Consider the following 23,735-nt stretch of genomic DNA (forward strand, 5'->3'; position numbering starts at 1 on the left):
TTTTATGGGATAAATTGAGGGCATTGTCGCATGTTTATCATTTCTTAAAAAGCGCAACAAAATGACATACGTAGTTGAGTGGCTCTTGAGTGACTCCAAACACATTTGGTTCATAAAAAAAGAAAAAAAAAATCCCATCCTTTGCACATTCTGTAGTTTTTATTTCACCAAGGCACATATTTCACATTGAGGCCAATCAGTGTCTGTAAGAGGCATCTCGATGTTACAATAATTTAACATATTGTAATTGAAGTGTAATAGAATACAAACTGTATAAAAGTATAAAAAAAGAGAGGAGACTTGCTCCCTTGCAGCACAAAATAAATAGTTCCACCAATTTTACTTAAATAAATATCCAATACTGTAACAAATAGAAGAGGAATGATAGTGAGAAAATTGATAATCTAAATTATACTGTAGAAAACAACATAGTACACAAAGCACTGTACAAAAATTTACATTCACGTACAATTATGTACACCTTTATGTAATAAGAATGTCACAATACATAGTATTTTAAGACTTTTTGTGTTTAAATTAAAAAAAATCTCTTTTTTGTCTTTTAAATCCCAAAACATTGTTTCAAAATCAGCCCCCTAATTAATCCAAGAGACTAATCCTACATGTTTGTGCAAAGACTCTAATCAGGTCCATCAGTGCTCAAGAAACAGGGCCCACTCAAAACCACTTTACCACATTAGAGAGGTCTCCTCATGCCAAGCGTGAGAAACAGGCGGTACAAAAATAGATACTCTGACTCTGATACTAAAAAGCATTCACTTGTCTTCAACCTCCATTTTGCAGATGACGACGTGACATAACTGGCACATTGGATTATTATTATTTTTTTTAACTTTAATGGGCACTACTGTGTGAAAAAAAAAAATTCTGCATCTACCGGAATAAAATCGGATGCACAAAAACCAAATAATTAGTCGAAACGGAAGAAAAATCAGACGTACAGGAAGTGCTACCTCGAGATCAGTGAGACACAAGAAAACAAGAAGCGTGTGGTCAAATAAATTCACGTCAATAAAGAAATGCTGATGCGAAGTGACGGCTTCAAATAAATAACATTCAATAAATTACAAACAGTCAATAAATAAATAAATACATAAATAACATGGTCATGAACTAAGAGTCCAGGAAATGATGATAGTTACACTGGCAGATGGTTATTGGAGTTGCATTGTAGCGCATCCTCTTTGGCTCTACTGGGAAGAAGTCAAATGCCATTGGTTGAGATTGCGGCCTCTTGGGATGCCTCGGACTACAGCGCACGCCCACAAGATCCCGCCCCGCCCCCATTTTCACCCCAGGCGGGACTCTGCGCCGTCTCACGTGGACGGATTCTTATTGGACTGTGGCGATTTTCGGCTTGAGGCTGATGAATGCTCTGTAGGCCCAATCGCAGAAAAGCTTGAAGTGGTGCAGGAGCTCCTGGCTGGATTGCAGCACGTCAAACTGGTAGGGGAGGTGCGGGGGGAGGGAGGGGGTGGCGGGGGTCAGCTTGGGGGCGTCCACCCTCTGCATCTGTCGGCAGGATGAACGAGACCTCCGTTTACTCGGGGGGGCCGGAAAATCGCGCGTTATATCGGCGGACGCACGTAAAACGTAAGATTGGCAAACTCGTTCGAACGCGCTCGCAAGTACGTTGAAACATATTCATAGGCAAAATGGGCAAATCGTTGCATTTTCTTCCCACAATTCCACAGGGTACTTGTGCACAAAGAAGTTTATTTAACACGTAGTCATTTTTTAGCTTTTGGACTACATTAATACAATAATTTAACATACTGTAATTGACGAGGAATAGAATACACTTTTCCAATATGTTCAATAATTAAGTCAACGTTACTATACTATATGACACTATATCGTATTATTAAGTCAGTTCAACATTTTTTCTACAACGCCACATGTGCAAGTTAATACCTTGTGGCATTATGGGTAAAAAGATGCTTTGTTTTTAGCCTTTAGCTTTCAAGTACATTTGGTTGTATTTGCACATACGTTCAAACGTACCGGTGGGCTAAACGCTAAAAACGTAGCATTTTCATATCATGATTAATCATGGAGTTGTGTTATAACTTCATTGGCGCCAAATCACTACTTTTAGACAATAGGCTTTGGCACCATCTTGAGGCCCGTTGCTTCCAAAATGAATTCTACAGTAATACAACAAGACCAAGCCCCGACGAGCACAAAAGTAGTGCTTTAGCGCCGTTGTTTATTTTTTTCCTTCTCGTATAGGCAAATGTAAACGGAGGGGCGGGGATGGCGTCAACTCCTCGCGACTTTCTGTCCCTGGGGAATACTTCTCTTTTCGCCAATGGAAAAGTTTCAAATTTAGAGCAAGCTCAGGGACCGTGCAGCGGAAAAGGGCCATAAGTCAGTTGGGATAGGCTCATTACGCCCACCCATGTTATTTAAAAAAAAAAAAAAAAAATACTGGATGGATGTCTTTTAACTGCTTCAGGACACTTCAAGCGGAGTGGAAAAGCTCAGTTGCTCACCTGACGGTGCAGGAGATTGATGAGCGACTTCATCTCCTTGATCACCTCCACCAGCTTGGGCAGCGCCGGGTGGTGGTGCTTCTTGGACACCCTGTTGAGCCACTCAAAATGGTGCTCGTACAGCTTCAGGTCGGCGTGCAGCTGAGAGAGTGTGGGCTTCAGCTGAGGGCGAAAAAAAAAAACAAATTTGGAGACTGAGCATGGGTGTGGCGAGATGTTCTGTAACGAGGAGCAAAACACACACACGCACATGTGCGTACGCGCACGCACACCATCCCCAGAAGAAACACATTATCGGGGGCATTACCTCAAGGTTGTTGAGATCATTGGCCGATCTGTTGCTCATTTCTGGCAGGGATCTGAACCTGTGGGGCTCCACGTCAGAGTCGAAGGCATGCTCCCTCTGAAGGAGAAAACAAGACGCAAACACACGGCGTCTCGTCACTATCTTGCATCAGCGCACTTGCGCTCATCCCTCAGACAAGTCACGGCAGCATGAGGAAAGTATTAGTGGTGTGACAAACGTTCGCCCGGAGACGCTTTGTTTCCTGCGCTTTCAGACAGTAGCGCTCGCCCGGGGACGTGCGGTGCGCCGGGGTCACTGTGAGTTCACTCGTACTCGGCTTCCCCCGTGATGGCGGCGGCCCGAAGTAAAAAGTACTCAATTACTGGCCGCAAGTAGATGTTTCTGTACTCGAAAACGAAGCTTCATGAAACACTTAATACATTGTTGTTGTTTTTTTACTCCTCTTGATGGTGCAAAACAAAAGCAAATGCAATTGCATTCAATTTATGTTGCATCTTTAAACCGAGTGTGCCATCTAGAGGAGCAAAATATCAAGTGTGTCATGAAGCTTCGTTTTGCCACCTCCAGCAGCGGAAGTCAAACCATAGTGCTCTTTACTCCTTAGACTGGCAAAACGGATCGGTATTGATGTAAAAAAAAGAAGACATAAATAGAGAACGTGGTGATGATTCAGTATTTTTTGTGACAAATATTGAAAGAGGATTCAGACCGCAAAGTGAGAATTCTGAGAATTTTCTCAGAACTCTTCAGGAAAAAGTACAAATCCTGCCAACCTTCTTTCTTGGCTTGGCACACACCTGCCGACTATCAATCAAAAACTTCTCCACTCTGACCTTTCTTTTACCAACATATCCTTACACTCTTCAGACGTGAAAATAAAATGTCACATGACCAAGCCCCGACCAAAAAAAATCAGGTGAGCCATGATCAGGCCTTACCTGAAACCATGATGTCATTTCCAATTGACAGGAAGTGACACAATAACCACCCCCAGAGATGGATAAAAAACACGCCATTTCTTTTCATCTGTACTGTACTTCTACTTGACGACAGTGCAAGTACTTTTCCCACTCTGGCAAATGTCAACAATGCGAGCGAATGACCCGAACCCACAGGATGTTTAGCGCACGCAACAACGCTCGCTGCGGCCAAGAAAACAGCATGCAGCGACAGCACACAGCTGAAGGGAAACTCCAGGGTCACTATAAAAAGATGTGATGACGCAGTGCTGCCCACTGCCCAGCTACACTGCTTGTGTTGTCATCCACGTCTGCGTTCACGCTGCTGCAGTACCCCTTTCGGCCACTAGAGGAGGGTAAACTGCATGCGTGCAGGTGTATTGAGCTCAACGGAAAATCATCAGTACACAAACGACTATGGTTATTCCCCCTCCGCCGCAAGTGAAATCTGAGATATAGAAATGTTTTATTCAAACAGGCCTGTTTTGATGAGGATAAATTTTCTTCTTTTTCTTCCAGAAAACTTGTAAATACACTTAAAAATTGTAAAATGATTCCATAGGTGTCATTTCCCGTAAAAATCTCTGCTAAAAACAGGTGACCTTCAATATTGTTTGACAAAAACTAAGTGGTACTGAAATACAGTACTGTACTTCCTGTTTTGTTCTTCTTCTCCGTCTTAGACATCTCGATCTAAATTCATCTGTTGCCATCTAGTGGTTGGTAGTGGGATTACACTGATCTAACTGAATTTACTCACATAGCAATCAGTTTTCCCTAAATGCGTTTTGTCTTTTTTTATCTGAAAAAGAAACCGATTTTCTAACGTGTAATAACTGCACACAGTGAATGTTGTAAAGTATATTTGGCTCTATAAACAAATATATTTCAAAAAAGAACATTTAAAATTCAAATTTACATTTGAGAGAGAGTAAAATATTCACAGTAAATACAAGCATATATTCTACTCTGTTTAGAATGCAACCAAATAGTTTTTGGTTTGTTTTTTAGAATTGAAATGCGCTCTAAAACTTTACTGTGTCCCTCCAGTAGTAGTTGCGTGTTGGATGTGTGCGTTTAAGGGGGTGGCTTATTGAATAACCTGAAAATCTATGTGTGAGTGTCAGCCGTGGCTTACAGCAGCTCCTTGTGAGTGGTTTAAATTTGAATATGGGTGTTAAGGGCACTTCCAAGTCAAGGTAATATTGTAGTACAAAATAACCCTGAATAAAATGGATTAAAATGGTCTGATTTATTATATGTATTGTAGTGGTATCTTTAGTCAGTAGCATTCTATCATCCATATAGAAAAATATTGACAACATTTTGTCAGAAACGTCACAATTTAGCAGTGACGCTTCATGTTCCAACCAATTTGCTCTTAATTTGAAAAGTTCCTGTCAAATTAGATTTCATGCTACAGTGCTTGACGAAACCCCCATTTGAGAACCGATGCACTAATGAATGTAAATGAGTGATGCGGCATGCGTCATACCCCGGAGAGGAACATAACAACATTACGGTGATTAGTGTTTTGTGCAAGCATGGACCTGATGTTTCCTTAACCTATTTTGCAAAGCCGCTCATTTTTGTTTTTGGTTGATGTTCTTCAGCTATAAATTTGCCAGCATTGTGAAGAGTTCACTTCCATGTTTTGTCTCTGCAGCTTTTGTCTTCTCCCATCCATCGTTCCTACCAGATACACACAAACACACACCAGTTCTGATCTCTTCATCTCTGGTGGTTTTAGCTCCATCTTTCTCAGCCTTTTAATTCCCCCCCCCCTTTTTTTTTGCTTCCTCCGTTGCGGCTCATGACCTCACCCGGCAAAACTTAGCGTCCAGCCTCTGTCTTCCTGAATGCAAATACAAGAATGTGATAAATCTTTCTTGATTTTTATCAAGTCACTTTGCTGTGGCGACCAAAAGTAAAGCGCTAACCAGGCGTGTAACTTCACACACACACTTGCTCACACTGCCATGTTTTTTTGTCTCAAAAAACTTATATAAACTTATACGTATACGCTCCAGCTCCTCTTTTAAAAGCATCACTTTCATTGCTGCCGGAGCCGGGACTTTCCACGGATTCCTATTCTATTTATCTTTCCGAACGAGGTCCTCTTTTTAGCAAAAATTCCACACAATAAGAAAAAAATACATCTTCCATGTTACTGAACACTGTCAAATACTGTCCCCGTCGCTCCTTGATGTGTGTGCGTGTTTTTCGGAGCTGAACCACAGGTTAGACGATGGCGACAGTGATAGCCTCAGACGCACACGCAGACACACGCACACACACATACACACACTATGGAAGCATGGAACTGCCAATGTGGTGTAAATATTTTTTACTGGCAAACAAGTTTGAATGTAATTATTCAATTTCGGAACGAATTGGTAAGATGTAAGTCAAAACATTGAGGCATTATGGGAAAAAAAAAATGAACGTATTTATAAGTATGTTTGCACGTTCCTGTGTTTAGGCCAAATGCTAAAAACGTTATTCTCATCTTGCCACGGTGTATTGAGGCATTACAGAATAGTAAAAAAAAAAAAGCTAAATCTAAATTGTGCACAGCAGATATAATAAATCATAAAAATGACCAAAAAAATATTTCCTTGATATTTGTATGGATGAGTCTAAGGGAGGCAAATGCGATCATGAAATATAATGTAGTAATTACAAATACACAATATTTTTTTACTTAATGAACATATTGTATTAATAAAAGTCAATACCGTGTGGCAATATGTGAAAAAAGTTTTTAGCATTTAGCGTACAAGTACGTTCATATATATTTGCGAGTTATTCAAGAATCCTTCAAAATACTTGCAAAGTACTTGCAAACACATTCAAAGGTACTTGCATATACATCCGAGCGTATTTGTGAATACGTTGGAACATATTTGTCGGCTAAATGCTAAAAGCAAAGCTAAACCCTGTAGCATTGTGGGGAAAAATTGCCAAAAAGAAATCATGCACTGCAGACAATAAATCATAAAAAATAAGGATAAACAATCTACTTAATTTTCTAATTTATTGGTATAATTTTTTAGCGTGGGAAAAAGTATTAGCAGTTAGCCTCCAAGTATGTTTGAACGTTTTTGCATGTACATTAAAGTAGTATTAGAGTATATATATATATATATATATATATATATATATATATATATATATATATATATATATATATATATATATGTGTGTGTGTGTGTACTTTTATTACACAGCAACCAATCAAGACTAGAGAGAGTATGAGGCTATTTTTGGCTTTATCTCCCTAACACAAAGAGATTTAAGGTTTGCATTATGCAAAAATAGAATCTGGATCAGCCATGTGAAACCAAAGATGCGCAGATATGATCCGCATGTATTTTCACCTGTTACAAAACAGCAGCTGGAGACAAGTCTTGGCTACATCCTCACATCTGATTTGCCTAGCCACTCAAATGTCAACAAAATAAACGCTTTTAGCTAGACGTGTCCGTACAATATGAGTCAGTGCTGGGAAGAATTCGAGCTTCCTCTCCTCCAATCACACTTCCCACAGAACCCAAACATGATTTCATGCAAACATCTCGCACGGTTGGTGTTTGTTGTTGTTTCATGATTGGTATGCTCACTTGAGCTGCAGGCGAGAAATGTCTTCTTTTTTTTTCTGAGCTTGACTTGTTTTCTTTCTTGATGCCCTTGTCGTGCTTTTTGTTCGGAAATCAGGTGACATAAGGTTGCTGAGTCAGCTTTGTGTGGGCCCGTGTGGATTTAAAAAAAAAAAAAGTGAGGTCACTCTGTCAAATCCTTGCTTTGGTCTAAGGCCGCACGTGGACTGTGGCCAGTCGGTCATCAGTTAAAAGCAGCTTAAGTTTGACCCGACTCCTACGTAACAGCTGAGCTCACGAAAGCGTGTAAAAAGAGGCGGCGCGGTGAACTTGTAGATGACTTTAGTGCTTTAATTAATGCTATTAGCTAATTAAGCTCTGGTGCAATGTCTAGCAAGCGCCGTCAAGAATTTGCATGACAATCACGAAGAATAAACGAGCACGAACGGGCGTTTTTATTCGGATAATGCTGTAATGTGCATGCCAGGCCACTAGTTGGCGACGTCATTATTTGTAATGTTATACTGTGGAAACGTGGAGCTGCCAATTCGGATGAAACATTTTTGACGAGGAAACTCATTCAAATGTATTGTGCTTGAAAGTTATTCGAATAATGCTGTAATACGTATGCCAGGCCACTAGTTGGCGACATCATTATTTGTAAAATGATACTGTGGAAGCGTGGAACTGCTAATACCTTTGAGCAAAGATGTTTGAATGTGTTTGAATATGTTCAAACTTATTTTCAAATGAAGGATAACTATTTTAACTAAAGAGAAGCCGAGATTCATATGTTGTTTGACTATTTGTCAAGTAGGGGAGGGCAATTAATTTGACTAATTTGTCATTTTATAAATAGAAGATTTGAGAATTAGCTAAATCGTACAATCCAGGTTCTGCGTGCAAGCTATGAATAATCAATTTACGTCAACTGTTTTAAATGGAGTATATGTTATTGTTGTTTGTTTTGCACAGATTTGTTTATTTTTAAACTCTTTATTTTGTCTGTATTTTGAGATGTATTTTTACTTTTTTTTGGGGGGGGGCTAAACAGGGGCTATAAATGGCTAGCACTTAATGCACTAAGTCATCTATTACGTTAACTAATTAAATAGTAAAATGATCACTTTAATGTCAAAGTACTGGAGGAATCCAATACTTTTGGTACTAAAGTGATCTACATAATCACATCCTGTTTATTACCTAAAGTAATTGATTATTTTAATACTCAATGAATTACTTAAGTTATATAATACCAGCTATTTTTGGGTGTCTAGCCAAACTCTTAAAAAAAATCAGAAAAAATATAAAGTACATGGGATTGAATGTCTAGACTATTTTAAAACGTAGAAATACGTCTTTGGCATTGAATGGGTCAACCAGCCTTTTATTCAACTTACTTTCATTAAGGATTTGCAACAAGAAAATGCTTGCGATCGCTCACTGTTATTATTATAGTACATGTGATGATGAAAATTTGATTTTGTTAGAGATTTTATCAAGAAAGTTTCCGTGCTTGATTAGCTTTTTCGGGCCACACTAACCGATGCCCTGGGCCAGATCTGGCCCCCGGGCCCAGAGTTTGTCACTCGCGAGCAAGCAAATAATCTCACCCTTTGCATTTTTCATGACTAGCTTTGCAACTAGCCCAGAAAATTGAGTTTGAGAAGAAAAAATGACTTGAGGGACCAAACCCCACCCGCCCGCCTCACCTTTGACACCCACCATTTCACGTTCCCCGCGCTTACCAGCAGTTCTTGCGTGAGCTTCATGAGGCTTTTGGTCTGGTTGGACAGCCTGTCCATGTCGCTGGGCCGGCGCTGAGGCACGGGAGAGGCCGCGGTGAAGACGGGCAGCTGGGCCAATAGCAGCGAGAAGAGCAGAGACGAGGACGAGTCCAGCAGCACTGCCGAGAAGCGGGGCGAGAAAACGCAAGGCGTTAGCGGGCGAGGCTGTCATCTCGCCCTAATGAGAATGACCTCAGGCCGCCGCTGTCAACTCCGGGGGGAAGATATTGCACCATAATATAAACAATAGCTCCAGACTTGGCACGGGGCGTTGAGCCCCGGTGACAGATTCGTGTTTTCACAGGCAAATCATTAAACACATCGGCATCCCTCCCGGCCCGGATAAAGCGCCGCAATGAATGCGGCTGATTGTCACACCTGCAACAGGATAGGCGCGTGTGTTGCCGCTATAAATTATATAGACCGGGGGCCAAGTCGGGCGCTGCGAAACAGTAAGCTCATTCATTCTTTCCGCCTTTCAAGTTCAAATACAAGCAAGTGTCAAGCCTTTTAAAAGGACGGGACCACAGCGGCTGCTCAAGCCCAACTCGGAGGCTTGATAATTACAGGTGAACCGCAAGGATTTACGGACAAAATAACACGCGTGTCAAAGTCACGCAAAGAAAAAAAAATGCCCCAACAAACCAAGCACAAATATTTCACACCCATTCTACTCCGATCCAGCCTGTTCATTTGTGTCCCCTGTTGTGTCCATTTTGTCTCAGCGCCACAGCAAAGTGAATTCCATCACTGGAAAGGCCAGGATGTCCTCTACTGAGCACACTGGGAATTAATAGTGTAGCTCAAACAGGTCCGAAGATATTGACTAAAAACGGATGTCCACTACAGTGGACACAGATGAATAGGCTGGCTATTTAAATAATATAAATAAATACCACCGCAAAAAAAAAAGCACTCACACGCTCACTTACATTTCATATTGGTTCGAATCCAACAGAATGGAAACCCAAAACAGCAGGTCGATAAATAAATAAATAAAAAAATAATAATAAATCAACGGGCACTCCGGCAAGACGTGTCACGTGCTCCGGCTTCTCCTTTTGGCGCCTTTTCAGTCAAAACGAGGAGCAAAGTGAATCCCGGCGCTCGGATGGAGACAAGGTGAATTGTGGGGGAATTAAAAAAAAAAATCCTCCAACTTTTTTCTTTTTTTTGTAAGTTTGGAGCGAAGTTTGAGATGTAGTTTTTTTTTATGAAAGGCAGAGAGGCACTTGGACAGAGCAAAGGGAAAAAGAAGAGAGCGAGGAGAAGGATGCGATGTGTGTAAGTCCAATTTTTGCTCGCAAGTGAAGTGTTTAGGCTTGTTTAAAACTTCCTTTATAAAGACGTCGGGCCTATGACACATCGCCAGTGACTCACTTCATTCATAAAAACACACACACACAGACACACGCTTCGCTCTCTCTCTCTTTTTCTCTCCCCTCCCTTCTGCCTCCTTACTCTCCTCCCTCCCTCTCTCTCGCTTTACAAAACTTAAAAAAAAAATTCCGTTGTGTTTTTTTTTTCTTGTTTTCTTTCCTCTATCACTTTCTCCCCTCCCATCCCTGCCGCCCGCTGCTATCTTGCACCACTTCTTCCGGCAGCATCAACGCGCCAATCATGTCCCCATCTTTTCTTATCTGGACATCTCCCGTTCCGTATCTCTTCCTCCTTTGCTTATTGTTCGACGAGCTCATCAGTCACGTGACTTTCGTACCTATAAAGAAGCATAAAAACAAGCGGGATTTTAATTTTTAGCTCAGGATTTGGACAAAGTGAGAATTCTGGCTTCATGAGAAGAATTCTCATTCAAGTTAGAATTATGACTTCCGACGCATGTAACTGACTCCTGAGAATAAAGTCGGGCTTTATATTCTCAAAAATGTCAGGCTGATGTCAGAATTTCGGGAATAAAGTCAAAATTCTCGCTGTAAAGTCACATCAATCTGAGTTTAAAGTCAGAATTCTCACTGTAAAGCTAGAATTCAGTTTTCAATTTCAAAATTCTCCGTTTTTTTCTGACATTAAAGTGAAAAATAAAGTCAGAATTCTGAGAACAGCCAGGCTTTCTCTCAGAATCAATCATTTAGAATATTCAAGTCAGAATTGTGACTTTAAAATGAGAATACTGACTGACAATAAAGTCAAACTTAAGTGAGTCAAACTTACACTAAGTGAGAATTCTTAAAATAGAGTCAGAATTCTGATTAAAGTGAGTTAAGACTTTAAAGTCAGAATTCTCACTTTAAAGTCTGACTTTACACTCAGAGGTCAGTCATTTGTCTGGCAATTTAAAGAATAGTCAGAATTCTGGAAACGATATAGGAAATAATTCTGACCTTTAACTCATTATTGTCACTCTGAAGTCCAAATTGTGAAACTAGCCAGAATTTGGACCAGTGAGAATTCTGACTTTTAGGTGAGAATTCTGATTTAACGCTCATTGGAGTGACATTTCTGACTTCTCAGAATTCTCACTTTAAAGTCAAAATTCTAAGAAAGAATTTTGACATTGAAATGAGAATTCAGATAGTTTTTGTCCAAATTTGCTGTGACTGAGAGAATTGTGACCATAAAGTTACAATTATGTCTATCTTCTCAGAATTCTGACATAAAATCAGAATTATGACAAAGAATTCTGACACTGTAATGAGAATTCAAACCTTTTTTTGTCCAACTTCTCACTTTAATTTCTGATCTCTGAGAGAATGCTCACTATAAAGTGATAATTCTGACTTCATTCCCACTCTAAAGTAAAAATTCCAAGATAGAATTCAGACTTTGTAATGACAAACCCGACCACACACTCGGAATTCTTCTTTTAAAGTCAGAAATCTGAGAAAGAATTCTGACATTGTAATGAGAATTCAGACTTTTTTGTCCAAATTTTCACTTTGAAGTCAGAACTTTGAGACAATTCTGACTTTAAAGTGAGAATCCTGAAAAAAAATCTGATTCCCGACTCAAATTTTCTCCCTTGAAAGTGAAAATATTGAGAATGAAATTGAGAATCCTAGCAACCGTATTATTTTCTTAAATAGCCCTAATCTTTTCCGTGCATAGCTGCACATATATTTGGCGCCCCCCCCACCAAAAAAAAAAGTGTGTTATTACATTAATTTGAAGGGTCCCCAGTGCCCTGCAAATCCCTTTTTCTCCCTCTTTGTCTCACCCTTGCTTCTTTTTCTGCCCCTCTTGAGACAGCAGCCTGTTATTTCCACTGCCCCCCCACTCCTTACCCCGCCACCCACCACACACACACACACACACACACATACTATCCACCTCTCTTTTTTTTAATTCTCCCCCCTCCTCCTTCTCCAGAGTGAAGGAAAGAGTGAGGAGTGAGCGACGGATCGGAGAGAGAGAGGTGTTGTCCAGGACCGGACCAGAAGGGGCCTCCGAAAAGCGTTGCGTAGAAACAGTGAGAACACATGCACATCCATGTTTTTTTTTTTTAACATTGTGGGTGGGGTGCCCACTCGGCGAGGTCACGAAGGACGGCATGACAACATACACATAGCATACACGCACCACTTGAGGAGACACAAACAAGATTCTTCACTATCTTTCCAAGTTTTCCCATAGGACATGTGCCAAGACACCTGAATTGATTCTCAGCATCCCCAAAATTTAAAGGGGAAGTGTACCCCCGAAAAATATTTTCAATAAAATGTTATTTGCGCCCCTACTCGTCTTCACGCCGCATTCCGGTTATTATTACGTTTGCGGAATATGAATTGAGCAGTAAAATCGACCTGTTTTTAGCCATCTCGGGGGGCAGCCATTTTGAATCTTTCTCCCATTAAAAAATGACTGCAGAATTCGAAGCATCGTTACTCACAGACAAGCGGATTTTTAAACACGTTGGCATGATGTAGTCGGAATTTTCTTGCGTTTTCAAACAAGCAGATTTTCAAACACGTTGGCATGATGTAGTCGGAATTTTCTCGCATTTTCAGGGTTGATACCTCGTAGTTTTTACGATTTAGCCGACAAATACGTTCAAACGCGTTTGAAAGAGTTTGCCGATCAAAAATGTTTATGTAGGCAAATCCATGCTTCTATAATATTTGATTTTGAATAACAGTACAAGTAGCCCTTAACCAAAGATTTTTTAATTAAAATAAATAAAAATAATAATAAATAACCTTTAAAGTGAATGCTAATCCTTCTGTAGCTGGTTTATTTTTAAAACCAGATAATAGATTGTGTTTTTTGTTTTTTCCGGCTCATTTGCTGGAAATAACCATGCGCATTTGTATAAAATGCACACACTTATTTATTGATTTTTTTACTCATTTTATTCAGCAACTTAAACGTTAACTGCTTTCTTCTTGCTCGTCTGCTTGAAAATGGGATGTACAATGTAAGAAAATAAAAGAATAGGAGTTGCTCCAATTCATTTGCTCTTAATTTGAAAAGATAACTATCCATGCAGATAGCCTTTTAAAATCTCATGATCCCCATCCAAAAAACGGATAAATGAAATTTTTTGGGGGTGTGGGGGTCAAAAATTTCATTTAAACTGAGCACGTGTTACGTTTCATGCATTCTCCCATAACACACACACACACACACACACACACACTGTGTATAGAGCTGAGTTGGGGCTGACTGGAAAGATTCCGTCAGGTGCAGTAAAGCGTGACCCACTGTTGCAAAAGGGCAAAAATGACTTTCCAGTCATGGCAGTGGTATCATGCGTTTGCACACTTACAAGGAAATGCCCACCAGAACTTACAAGGAAAGAACGAGCAAGAGAAAGAAGAAGTTCTTTTCTAAGGAAACACACACTCATGGTGCGGTCAGATAATAATTGGCCACGGGCACAATAGCACGTTCTTACGCATAAGTTGCCGGGCGTACGCGCACCAACCGGATGACGGGTGACGAGTAAGGCTACGAAAACTATTCTCAGGTCGACGGCGTGGAAAAAAATGAGGGTAGATGATATTGACATACTGGCTGGTTCTTTCTAATTTTCCACATCAAACGGCTGTTTGAAGACACAGCTGGGGCGGAGAAGAAAAGAAAGAGTGAAGTTAGTCACTCTCCCTGCTTGCGCTCATGATGGGGGTCTCCTGGGTGGTTCGCACATGCATGCACACAGATGCCCGTAACCCTTTATAGGGCAATCCTTCCATTAATTAGAGGCTTTTAGACAATACAAGACTAAGTATTTGTATTTTATATCGCCGTTAGCTACGGTACTTGCAGTACAGTAATGCCATATGTTATTCTAGGTCAGGGGTCGTCAAATCTTTTTGAAACTCTGTGGTAAGTTTTGGGTAGGGTACCAGTTTGGCACAGAAACAACAAATGTGCTCAATCCATCTATTGGATGACTGATTATGTTAAGTCATTGACTACCGTTGATGATAAAAGTATCAGGAGACATTTTTACTGGGCTGGGAGTCAAGGTAAAAATCACTCACTTACCCTAGATGGCTACAAAGATCTAAGATCTATATTTACCCATCCAACGCTCAGTCACTCTTAATGACAGCTGCATAAGTCAAAAATCATTTTAACTGAGTTGGTAGTGAGTTTATTTGGCCAACAGGACTTTTCTGTATAAGCATTAGCAACCCTCACTGGTGTATGGTGTTCCACAGGGTTCAATCTTAGCACCCCTGCTGTTTTCATTGTATTTGCTGCTGTTGGATTTTATCTCAGCAAAACATGGTATTTGCCTCCAATGTTATGCGAAGACAGTAAGATGTAGGGATGGACTGATACGTTAGGCCGATTATTAGCCAATGAGGTCGCGAACTGATGATTGGACCCGGTATTCAATTTCAATACAATTAAAAACATGGTGGTCTTTATTAAAATGTTTTTAAGGATACAATATTTTTGATTTGCACAATTTTGCGGTTATTTTCCCTTGAAGACAATAGTTATCTTTCAAACAAAAATGTCCGCTACTGCGTGAACAGAGACTCAAATGGGTCAAAAGATATTAGTAAAAAAACAAATCTCCACTTACAGTGGACACAAATGAATTGGCTGGATTCAAACTTGCCTCCAAATTTGGAACGCTCTTCTCTGCGGCGCGATGTTTATTTTGACTTCACAGCTTTTGTGAACGGAATCATTGGTTCACAATCAGCACCGTGAAGCCCGCGGGACCCACTTTGAACTTCCAACAACTTTGCGCCTGTTATTGCGCGAGCACAACACAAAAGCGGGGCGTCAGGCATTTTTTGGCTTTGTGGGAGCCAGCCAGCGTACACTGGCGAATGCCTGCTGGAAAAGGGGGAATCCAGGGCTTGTGTAAATGGGTGTGCGTACTGTACGCGTGTGTAATTATGGGCATGTGGCGGTATAAATGCGGTGCCTGTGTAGCGCGCCGGGCATCGCTTGTTTGTGTGTGTTTGTGCATCTACGTGTGTGTGGCCTTCATATGCTACCCATTACATCACCGATGTGTGTTAAAGCGCCACAGGAGGAGAAACAGAGTGAGACACTTAGGCTGCGACCTCAAAGGCGATCGGGGAGGAAGGGGAACCTGTGACACGGCCCCGCCGCCAGACAAACTTTACTCACACAAGCTTCTCTCAGCCGCGCAACACTGGCTTTCCTGTGCGTTCGCACATTATTACGCAGGCTTCACATCATTTGAATGCCCGCCACTCTTCGCGCTCACCTTCTGCCCGCACAGTCGCCCGATTCATGCCGCCGTTAGCCAAAGCCTCTTTAACGCCGCCGATTTAAAGGTATTCCCAGTGATTATGCCGGGTATTCTCCCGATAGGCAAACGCGCTCGCGTTGTTGTCGTTCGTTGCTTACTTCGGGGATACGAGTGAAGGGGGAGGCAAAGCTATTGATTCCGGCGGGACAATTCGTCGGATTTATGTCCTTTTGAAAGCGTTTTTCGGGCTTGCTTTCGGCAGTCGTTACGGATGATTACGATCGAGGTAATAGAACCGGCGACCGTTTGTTTAAAGATGGTGTTTTTTATTAAAACACCCAGTTTGTGCGAAATGTTCAGGGAACAATAAAGTGTACAGATTTGACATTTTTAGCATAATCTTAATATTAGCACAGCTAATTATAACTTGAGCATAACTGCTTGAATGACACAATTAGGTAGATAGGTCAACGTAAACTATTGTTGAATAACAACTTTATTGAATTAATTCCATGTATTGTCGAGCTTTAAATAACCTTTTGACGTTTCTTCATATCATGGTGCAATTACACTCCTGATCGCTAGATGGCAGCAGACTTAGTTTGTGACTGCAAATTTGATAGAAGAAGACTGTATTTTTGCACCACATAGATAGATAGATAGATAAAATCTATCTATCTATCTATCTATCTATCTATCTATCTATCTATCTAAAAAGCTAGCTTTTTAGCTAATTAAATATCTATCTATCTATCTATCTATCTATCTATCTATCTAAAAAGCTAGCTATATAGCTATCTAGATAGCTAGCTAAAAAGCTAGCTATATAGCTATCTAGATGGCTAGCTAAAAAGCTAGCTTTTTAGCTAATTAAATATCTATCTATCTATCTATATATGTATGTGTGTGTACTGATATCACTAATACTTTTGATTCACAAATATCCCTCCCCCCCGAAAAAGAGGGAATTTTACAGAAAGATTTAGTATGAATTCCAATACTGTATATCTGTTTTCCTTTCGTATTCTAATTTTCCGCTAATTTGTCATTTCTACCTCGTAAAACTGCTCCAAGAGAGCTGATAATCTTATTTGCTGCCATCACCCGTATCGATACTTGAAATACTGTAGGTTCTTGCTCATCCCTAATATATATGTAAGCAAAACAAAGCCAATTTGATCCCGATACATGATGTGCGATATGATTCAAGGATGCTTTGGTTTTAAAATGTACCAATTTGGTACGGTTCAACAAATCATAACCGGTTTCTAATTCGGATATTTTTATGCTACACCCATAATATGCATTTTACTATTCCTCCCATACCTTAATTTTTTTATGTCCTATTGGGTGGTCTTTACATATTAGACTATCACACAGTTGTGTCACTGGCAAAATATTGTGATAATATTTTATGGTCAGTTATTCCCACCCTGAGCAACTTCCTCACGCTCTAACCGCACGTCCGTTGCGATATAGCTGGTTTTCCATCCCTCTTTTATTTTTTTTTATGACTGAGTATTTCCCAGTCCAGGTGGATGATAAAGCAAGTCGTGCGGTTTTTCGGCTCATCTCCGATTGCCTCCAAGCGTCATTTGTAAACAGGGGAAACGTCGGCCGTGACGCAACGTCCATCGGAAGAAGCTGTAATAAATTCATCATTTTCTTTTTTTTCATGTCGCGCTCTCATTTCCGCAGGGAATTCCAGCAGGGGCTTGAGTAAACAAACGCAGTGATTACGTTCAAAGGCCAAACCAAAGCATCCAACCTTTTAATGTTAATATTTACTCTCCCATAACGGCACACTTTTAAGTTTCCCTGTGACCTTGTTCTCTCTGTTTTTTTTCCGTCTTTCCTTTCGGCCTCTCATTCATTCTCTCCGGCTCGCTCCCACGTGAGCCATTCCGACGGGGCGTCCTATCTGGGGGGTTGCCGTGGCAACGCAACCCCAACTTTCTACCCGTTGCTACCCCTTCACCACCGCGCTTGATCCTTACCTACGTCAGAGAGTAAGTGAGTGTGTTCGTAGTTGTAAAAGCGGGGTTGAATATCACGGGGGGGGGGGGGCACATGGGAAGGGGGCAACGCCGGACGGGCAATAAAATGACGTCCGTGGCTCATTGACAGCGATGAGGGTCAATGTGCAGCTTAGTGTCATGTAAGGGAGCCTCCTTGAGTCATCTCGCAAACGTGCATGGCGCTCTCCCCTTTGTACCCCCCAGACAGACGTAATGTGGAACGACGCCACTCAAGAAACAGTTGCTGAGATTTAGTGACTCACGAGTGCAGCACTCGCATCCATTCGCGCTTTGGAGGACACTTCAAACACCTCGGGCTCTTCTAAATATAGCCGGATTGAAGCTTTTGATAATTCACATTCTGAATCTTATCAAAAAGTCCGAAGTCGAAGTCAATTTGGAAATTTTGTTTGTTTGCTGACAAAGGATGAACATGCCATCTTACAGGGATGGTTCAAAAATGAATCACTAGATTTCCAAACTTTGATCTTTCCCCCGATATGAGTCGTGGTAATATTCCCAGGAACCACAGGTTACAGCAAGTATGCTGCTCCAAAAATGCAGCGTAAAGATTGCCAAAAAAAAAAAAAAAACACTACATTGTTCCATAATTTCTAATGGTTTTGGCAACTACTATACCCCCCAAGCAGTACAAAGAGTTTTTGGATGAAAAAAAATGTCATTCGTGTCTGATTTATTAAACTTCTATCTCTACAGATATGTCTTCAGCAACTGGAGAGGACGGATTTTGTAACATCATCTTTTATTTTCACCAGTAAGAATTTGCATGCTTATAATACTCACAGAATAAAGGCCTACCACATATTTTTATCTTCCAATTAATTTGCTCTTAATTTGAAAAGGAAAATTAACTGTTGCCGTCATAGCATTCAAAATCATTAAATTACCATATTTTCGGACTACAAGCCACAACTTTTTTCTCATGATTTGAGCCCTGTGGCTTTTTTTATTTTCTTTTTTTTTTTTTTGCTAGCCTCCAGGAGACAATCCACTGCTAAAGTGAATGTATCTGTTCAAAATGTTCAAATGCGCACACCAATACCAATATTTGTACCTACAAATACTATCTGTCCTCATAGTCTAAGAAATAGTCCGATACTACGGCACCCGACTTGTGTGACAGGAACATAAAAAAGAATTACACATTGTATATTAGGCAACATATTTGGCACTGCAAATGCTAACTTACAGTAAAACTAGCAAAAACCAAGAAGATCTAGATGATGTATTTTTTAGCAAACAAGATGTTTTGTCTTGTAAATGAGGCTAGTGTGCCTAATGCAAACAAATAATTAGCTAAAACCCTAACTTACAGTAGAACAAAGGCAAACTAAGTATAATTAGATATTATATATCTAACCATAGCTTTGTCCTGCAAATGGTTGTTAGCTTAACGCTAAAAACACTAAACGCTAACTTAAAGTTAAACTAGCTCAAAACAAGGAGAATTAGACAGTGTATTTTTGAACGAGCACAAAGCTTTATCCTTCAATCGTTTGTTAGCTTAATGCTAACAAACAATGCAAAATGCTTACACAGGTAAAGTAAAACAAAAAAAGGAGAATCAGGTATTCTATACGAACAAACACATACCAGTAGTTTTTTCTTGAACATCCACCAGCCTAATGCTGATAAATAATTAAGTAAAACAAGCAAAAGGAGAATTAGCTATCGTATACTAGACAAACACAAAGCTTTCTCCTGGAAATGTTTGTTAGCTAAATGCTAAGCCAAAATATGCAACACTAACTTACATTAAAACTAACACAGGGTGGTGTTGTCCTGCACATAGCCCTTAGCTTAATGCTAATGAAAAATGTGAAATGTTAAAAATGAGCTAATGGACGGCATTAATGTTGCAGCAAAAGACTTTATATGACATATATTTGGAGATGAATGGCGCAGAAAACAGAAAGATGATCGAACAGCATTTGGAGGCAAATGGGATTTCTATTGTTTGTTTATTATTTCTATTGTCTTGGACAAGTAGAATAGGATTTTTATGTGTGCATATGTGTTGTGTTTGAATGAAAATTATATTAGTAAACTTTTTGAACAACTTTGGAAAAAAAATAGACATTTTCATCAAATGTGCGGGACAAAATAGTCTACTAGAATTCTCAGTTACCCATTAACAACAAATGCCCAAATGTGAGTAATTGAACTTGACCTAAAAAAGTTAGTTTGAAATCCTACTGCAGGTGTTTAAAAAAATGGATTTGGAGAAACGATTTTGTCACCAATCCTGTTTAGACCATGTCTGACCGTGGATTATTTATGAAGTTATTTCCTGTTTTCCAGTGCAAACGATTCCCCTGTGGCTCTTTCTCTTGTCATTTTTGCCCGTGTCTCATTTTTTCAATGAATCATCAACTCCTCAAATCCTACCAGTCTGCTTTTTTTTTCTCTCTCTCCCTCTGCTCGTGTGTCCCATCGTAGCCTGCAGTCCGGTCCACAGGAAACAGCCTTCAGTTTTCTTGGAAGCCAATGCCTTTGGACTCGCTGGAGCTTTGGCCCTAACGACTTGAGTCACCTGTCTGGTTTGTGCAGCCTTTTTTATGAGAGCGCCGTCGTCATTGCTGTTTCGCTCCTCGGCTCTTGCTAAATAAAGCAGAACGTGAGGGGTCATAGTTGCAAACCCCCGCGTCTGCATCACATCCCATTGACCGGACCCACTTCTAGGTGACAAAAAATGGTGTTGCGTTGCATTGCGCTGGAGCCTCGTTTCTAAATGTCCTTTAGAAAAGTCAATTTTGCTGTTTGATCGGCAAGAGTTGAAGAATGCGGCTTGCACCTGAAGGGCCTCAAGTTCATTCAGCGAGGTCGTTACAAGGCATTTACTGCCAAGGCGTGTAAATGGGAATTTTGGATAGTAAAAGTGATGGAAAAATAGAGAGCGAAACTGTACTAGGGAACAAGAGAATTAGATATGTTTCTACAAGTGTGGATGATCCGTCCATCCATCCATCCATCCATCCGTCCATCAGTCCATCCATCCATCCGTCCATCCGTCCATCCATCCATCCATCCATCCATCCATCCATCCATCCATCCACCTGTGTGTGCTACATGGTGGGGACCAAATCCAAGTGTTACAATCAGGCAATTATGATTATGGGCTAGGAAAAGCATTATGTCAATGGTATGTCCCCATTATGATAGAAAAAAAGTGTGTGCTTGTGTATGTGTGTATGCCTTTAGTGTTTGCTACATTATGGGGACCAAATCCAGGGTCTTTGTGGGGACCTCTTTGTGGGTGGACCCCACATTGAGACTTCTTTTTGAGGGTGAAGACTTGCTTTTAGATTATAGGTTTGAATTAGATTTTGGTTGAGGTTTGTACAGTGCTTCTCAGTTATTTTTTGCCCTCACTCTGCACTTGCCTCGGTGTTAGTAAATACGATTAATATCAAAAACAAAATTGTATACCTGAAATTGTAACAAACAACAATCCATTCATCTATCCATCCACCTGTGTGTGCTACATGGTGGGGACCAAATCCAAGTGTTACAATCAGGCAATTATGATTAGGGGCTAGGAAAAGCATTATGTCAATGGTATGTCCCCATTATGATAGAAAAAAAAGTGTGCTTGTGTATGTGTGTATGCCTTTAGTGTTTGCTACATTATGGGGACCAAATCCAGGGTCTTTATGGGACCTCTTTGTGGGTGGACCCCACAATAAACCTTCAAAAATGTTACATTTTTAAGCCTAACTTTTAACTCATTCAATGTCAGGGGCGTATTTGCACTTTTTTTTTTTTTTTTTTTTTTTTTTAAGAGTCCAGACATTCAATCCCAGATACTTAAGTATCGATTTAATCCTTTTGTATCTGGAAATGAAAGTCATTAATGTACATAAGTATCAATTTCACACCTAAATATTTTGGATTTAATGCATTATGTCAATGGGATGTCCCCATTATGATCGAAAAAACCTGCGTGTGTTTTTGTGCCTGTGGGCTTTACTACAAGAAGTGATCCAATCCATGTAAAAGGGAACGTTTTACTGTGCAAATATTCTTTCCATCTTCCGCCTTCTGTCTCAGACTGGTGTTAATCGACCCGAGAGCACCCGGGCCCGTCTCGGAGCTCCCGCTTCCTCCTCTTACCGCCGTTCTCAGTCGTCCTAAACATTCTTTCCTCTCTTGTCACATGTCCAGTCTGTCTGCCGCATCCCTCAACTCTTCCTTTTTCTCAAGTGCTTCCCCTTCTTCTCGCTTTCTCGCTCCCACGCGCTTCCACTTGTGCTCCTCTTGCCCCTTTAACACAGTGGGAATCGTTGAACTATAAACAGAACCGGCTAACAGATGCGTGGAGGAAACGATTTTGACATTCAAATGTACTCGCAAGTACGCGCACATGCCCAGTTAATAATCTGTGGCATTATGGGAAAAAACAATGCTCTATGTTTTTAGCATTTAGCCTACATTTGAGTGTATTTGTATCTATGATAGAATGCGCTTGTAAATACGTGCGTATTATCAAATGAATATCCTGTTGCATTCTAGGAAAAAATGCTTTGTTTTTAGCATTTAGCCTACAAGTATGTTTGAAAGTATTTGCAAGTACGATTGAATGTACTTGCAACTACGTGCGCAAGTCAATACTCTGTGGCAGTATGAGAAATATTGTGTTTTTGCACGTACGATTGAACATATTAGCAAAAACGTTCAAATGTGTTTGCCAGTGCTGTGTTTTTCTGTTTCTTTTAAGTTTATTTATATATATATATATATGTGTTTGCTAAATTAAACTGCAAAAAATGAATTGACTAATGGTCAAGAAATCAACTGTCAAATTAATCAAGACCTAGTTCATTTAAATACTCAAATTTCAGCAAATATATTCCAACATACTTGCAAATACATTTGAATTTCCTTGCAGATGTGTTTGAACGTCTTTAACCCCTGTTCGGTATTTTCTCCAACCCTTTGATCTTTACATCAAAGGCATTTCGCCTCAAAGTGAAAGCATTGAAAGAAGACTTGAGGGAGCTGAAATTTCACCCGGATGGTGGCAACGTTTTAAAGTTCAACATGGGACGGTCACTTAATTATCACATTACCAAGAGTGTGCCATTTTTGGCTAAAATAAAACGAGAATGATGTGGAAGAAAATGAGCCAAAAATTGACTGCAATACTAAATGCATTTAAAGAAGTGTCCACATTGTACAGGCGCAATTAAACGGTTGATCATTTTTAGCATCGCGACACAACCTGTCAGCTCATAGTCAAGCAAAGAGTCAAGAACTATTTCGTCTGCATTCCCAAGTGCGCAGAGGAGGTTGCCCCCGGAGACTTTTGGCATGCTTTCTCGGCCCCCTTTTTTTGTCAGTCGCTGTGTTGAATTACTACACGGGCGCATTTGCGCGTATGTGTAAACCGTGTCGGCCATATCGCAGCTGAGCGCCATTTACCGTCACGTCATACGTCAGTCGCACAATGGGACCCTTGCCATGTTTTTCTACGGAAGCTGCGCTCACGGGAAGTGAAGTGCGTGGCGTTTGTGTGAAAAGAGGGAGAAGACGGACAAAAGGAAGAAGTGACGCTCGTGACGTTACCTTCCTGAATGTCTTTATCAACGTGACCCCAGTCAGGAAGGGTCTCTGCAGACGCATGTAGCGACTCTCAAACGCATACTAGTCAGGACAACACAAATATGCTTACGTCCGTGAGGCGGTTCATGCCAGTATTTAAAGCAATTTATAACCCACTACCCTCTTTAACGTGACACGGACGAGCTGTTTTTTTGGCCGGCGCTGACGCACTTCAGTCCCCCCTCTTCGGTGGACGTTCATTAAATTAGAGCTCATTACACGCGGGCCGTCGTAAATCAAGACTCCGGCAACGCTGACGGCCGATAACATAAAGTTCTATCACAATAGCG

At 40.5% G+C, this 23,735-nt stretch overlaps 1 protein-coding gene across 2 annotated transcripts; it reads right to left on the reverse strand.

Moving 5' to 3' along the window:
• Nucleotides 1–186: 186 nt before the first annotated feature.
• Nucleotides 187–23,476, reverse strand: il11a (interleukin 11a). Of its 2 annotated transcripts, none has more exons than XM_088410873.1 (5): nt 23,410–23,476; nt 9,130–9,287; nt 2,824–2,919; nt 2,517–2,678; nt 187–1,533 (listed from the first exon to the last, which is right to left on the reverse strand). In XM_088410873.1, exons 2-5 carry the CDS (start codon nt 9,184–9,186, stop codon nt 1,354–1,356), a joined length of 495 nt encoding a protein of 164 aa, XP_088266999.1. In that variant the 5' UTR covers nt 9,187–9,287; nt 23,410–23,476; the 3' UTR covers nt 187–1,353. The 2 variants fall into 2 exon arrangements, with proteins under 2 accessions (XP_088266999.1, XP_088266998.1); XM_088410872.1 differs by lacking the exon at nt 23,410–23,476 and adding an exon at nt 10,101–10,450.
• Nucleotides 23,477–23,735: the final 259 nt, after the last annotated feature.

This window comes from Hippichthys cyanospilos, chromosome 3, assembly GCF_059441005.1.
Source record: "Hippichthys cyanospilos isolate Australia breed blue-spotted pipefish chromosome 3, RoL_Hcya_1.0, whole genome shotgun sequence".
Taxonomy (NCBI): Eukaryota; Metazoa; Chordata; class Actinopteri; order Syngnathiformes; family Syngnathidae; genus Hippichthys; species Hippichthys cyanospilos.